We start from the raw sequence: 2,661 nt of genomic DNA, 5'->3' as shown, positions 1-2,661 counted from the left end.
CAGGTGATGTTCACTTAAAAGACGTGTATTTTGTAATTAAGGGACTTTTGTTTTGTATCATATGCAACTGCAACAGATTGTTTGACTTGGATCGGGGCTGCTCTTCCCATCCGTGTAATTAATAAAGTACTAACGATATCTGCTGGCTGATGAGGAAACCTTCATGCTTAGCGATTCTCCAACACAGGAGCGTCCCAGAGCTGAGCCATGCGCTTTCTCGTGGGGCTGCGGAGCTGGAGGTAGTGCCGGTCAGGCTGGGGAGCCACGGGCATCCCTGTGCTGCCGGGGAGGGTCACGCGCTGCTGCCCTGCGGTGTCACCAGGGCAAAGCTCTTGCGGGACTCGTGCAGCTCCAGCTGCTTGGTCTGCAAACAGCCCTTCACCTTCTCCTGGAAGGAGGCGGTGGTGATGGTGTAGAGGATGGGATTCAGGGCGCTGTTGATGGGCAGGATGAAGATGACCACCCAAGAGGTGATGGTGCCTGTGCCAACAAGGACACGACATTAGTCAGCGGAGGGGGGGCTGCCCCCTGCCCGGGGGGAACCCACCTGCTCCAGCCCACGCAGCAAAGAGGGGCGATGCCATTTGTGGGCTGATGGCTGGAAGGGCAGCCCCCCCATGGGGGGTCAAGACTTCTGCTCCCTGGGGAGAGGTAGGGGCCCAGGGAAACCAGTAACGCTGCCTGCCTCCCCTTGCAGCCCGTGCGTGGGTGAAGAGAGCGCCAAACTCAGCAGCACCTACATGGAGGGGTCCCCGACCCAGGGACTCATGGCGAGCAGCAGCCAGCGGTGGGCTCTGCTTCAGGGCCCTGCGGGGAATGGGGGTTCACCTGGTATTTCCACCTGCAGCAGGGAGAGCAGCTTGAGGAGGAAGATGGGTATCCAGCAGAGAGCATCAGTGAAGACGATGAAGAAGAACCGCTTTGCGATGGTGACTTCCCGGGAGCAGACGCCTCTCTCCGCTGTTTTGGACGCAGTGATGTGGATGGAGTAAAACATGCCGGAGTAAGCAAAGACGATGGTGATGAAGGCTGCGAGATTCAAGCCTGGAGAGGAAGAAATCTCACTCTGAGCGTAGCCAAAGTGCAAACCTCGCGAGCTGGGATCGGCGGCATGGCTGGCGGCAGCAGGACGACTCCTGCTTTTATCACTAGAGGGGGCAGAGACATCTCTGCAGCCCTGGCTGGTCCTGAATCCGGCCTTAGCCCAGCAATGCCCATGGCCTTGGCCAGCTCTGGGGTGAAGCTGGGCACAGCACCAGGCTGGAGCAGGGACCCTCCCCACCCCGGGACAGAGGGCAGAGCTGGCACCCCCGTCTTACAGCGTCCCAGCGCGATGGCAGTGCCCCATAAAGTCAGACATCCCGCTAACGGAAGGAGTGCAGGCTCTCATGGCACCCTGGAGGGGCCAGCTGGGCTGAGCAGCCCCGCTCCCACCAGGGAAGCCCGTCCTGCCCCACACCGTCCCCATCCCTGGGTCCCAAGTCCCGAGGTGGCCTTACCCAGGTAGATGGTGGCAGAGTAGCCCCGGGCACTGGGCCGCTCGCCCAGGTCGGACTGCAACGGGAAGCACACCCCGTTCCTCCCGTAGTAGTTCCCAAAGGACTCCTTACACCATAGGGGGATGATGCTGAGGGAGAAGCCCAGAAGCCAGATGGCTGCTAGCACCGAGATGGTCTGCTTCTTGCCAGCTCTGTGGTGGCTGAACGGGAAAACGATAGAGAAGTATTTCTCCAGGGTCATGTAGGTCAGCAGCAGGACTGACACCTCAGAGGACAGCATGGCCAGGCTGCCCACCAGCTGGCACTGGAGGCTGCCCATCCAGCCCTGGGCGTGCTTGTTGAATTCGCCCGAGTACTTGAGGTCAAAGGCTCCGATGACGAAGAGGTAGATGCCCATCAGGCCATCTGCACCTGGGAGGGGAGACAAGGTACAGTGAAAAAAAAGCACCAGTGGGCAGGTGTAGCCCTTTGCACTAATGCCACGGCCATAAAGCCATCATAGAGCTGGGCAGCCTTTGGATTTATGCATATATGTATAAAAAAGAGCTGCCTGCTGGTGCCTGTGAGCACAGGCCTGAGGGCAGGGGCTGAGATGCCCCAGGCACAGAGGAATGCCCAGAAACCCGTCTGCCGTCAGCACAAAGGGAAAAATGGGCAGCGAAGGGGCCCTGGCTGCACTGGGGAGGGCTGGCATCAGCTAGACTGCTCCTCCCTCGGGAGATGCTGGGGGCAGCTCATCCGCCCCGGTTTCCCCTGCGCCCCCCCACCGGTCCCTGCCCCTCCTCCGCCCAGCTCACAGCACAGGGACTTGATGGCCATGGTGTGCTGGCTGTTCTCCGTGACGATGAAGGACCGCGTGCAGATGACGAAGAGGTTGCCGAAGCAGGTGAGGCAGGCGATGACCCAGACGAAGACGCGCAGGATGACGTTGGCCAGGAGGTTCTCAAAGGAGGAGATGCCATCGGTGTTGGGCTTGCAGCTCCGCACGTGGGGCGCATAGCTGCAGTACTGGAACTTCTTGAAGTAGCTGTCAGGGCGGGGAGGGGGGAGGAAGGTTTCCTGGCTGCCACTAGGACCAGGAGCAAACATGGTCCGGCATGCACAGCCCCCCTGCCCTGCACCCTGCGCTCTGCCTGCCCCCGCCAGCTCCCTCCAGCCCCTC

The 2,661-nt window shown here is 60.6% G+C and overlaps 1 protein-coding gene across 1 annotated transcript in view; it reads right to left on the bottom strand.

Annotated features, from left to right (window-relative positions):
• Positions 1-292: 292 nt before the first annotated feature.
• The window catches only part of LOC103925549 (relaxin receptor 1-like), a 17,914-nt gene continuing 15,545 nt past the window's right edge, over positions 293-2,661 (bottom strand). Inside the window, exons 14-17 of the mRNA XM_009334279.1 lie at positions 2,297-2,526; positions 1,500-1,910; positions 829-1,044; positions 293-480 (exon numbers count right to left, since the gene is read on the bottom strand). Coding sequence (XP_009332554.1) covers positions 293-480; positions 829-1,044; positions 1,500-1,910; positions 2,297-2,526 — 1,045 coding nt within the window. The remainder of the gene's footprint in view (positions 481-828; positions 1,045-1,499; positions 1,911-2,296; positions 2,527-2,661) is intronic.

Source organism: Pygoscelis adeliae, unplaced genomic scaffold (assembly GCF_000699105.1).
Source record: "Pygoscelis adeliae isolate BGI_AS28 unplaced genomic scaffold, ASM69910v1 Scaffold191, whole genome shotgun sequence".
Lineage (NCBI taxonomy): Eukaryota > Metazoa > Chordata > Aves > Sphenisciformes > Spheniscidae > Pygoscelis > Pygoscelis adeliae.
Note: the sequence above shows the minus strand (reverse complement) of the source record. Positions and strands in the feature narration are given on the sequence as shown.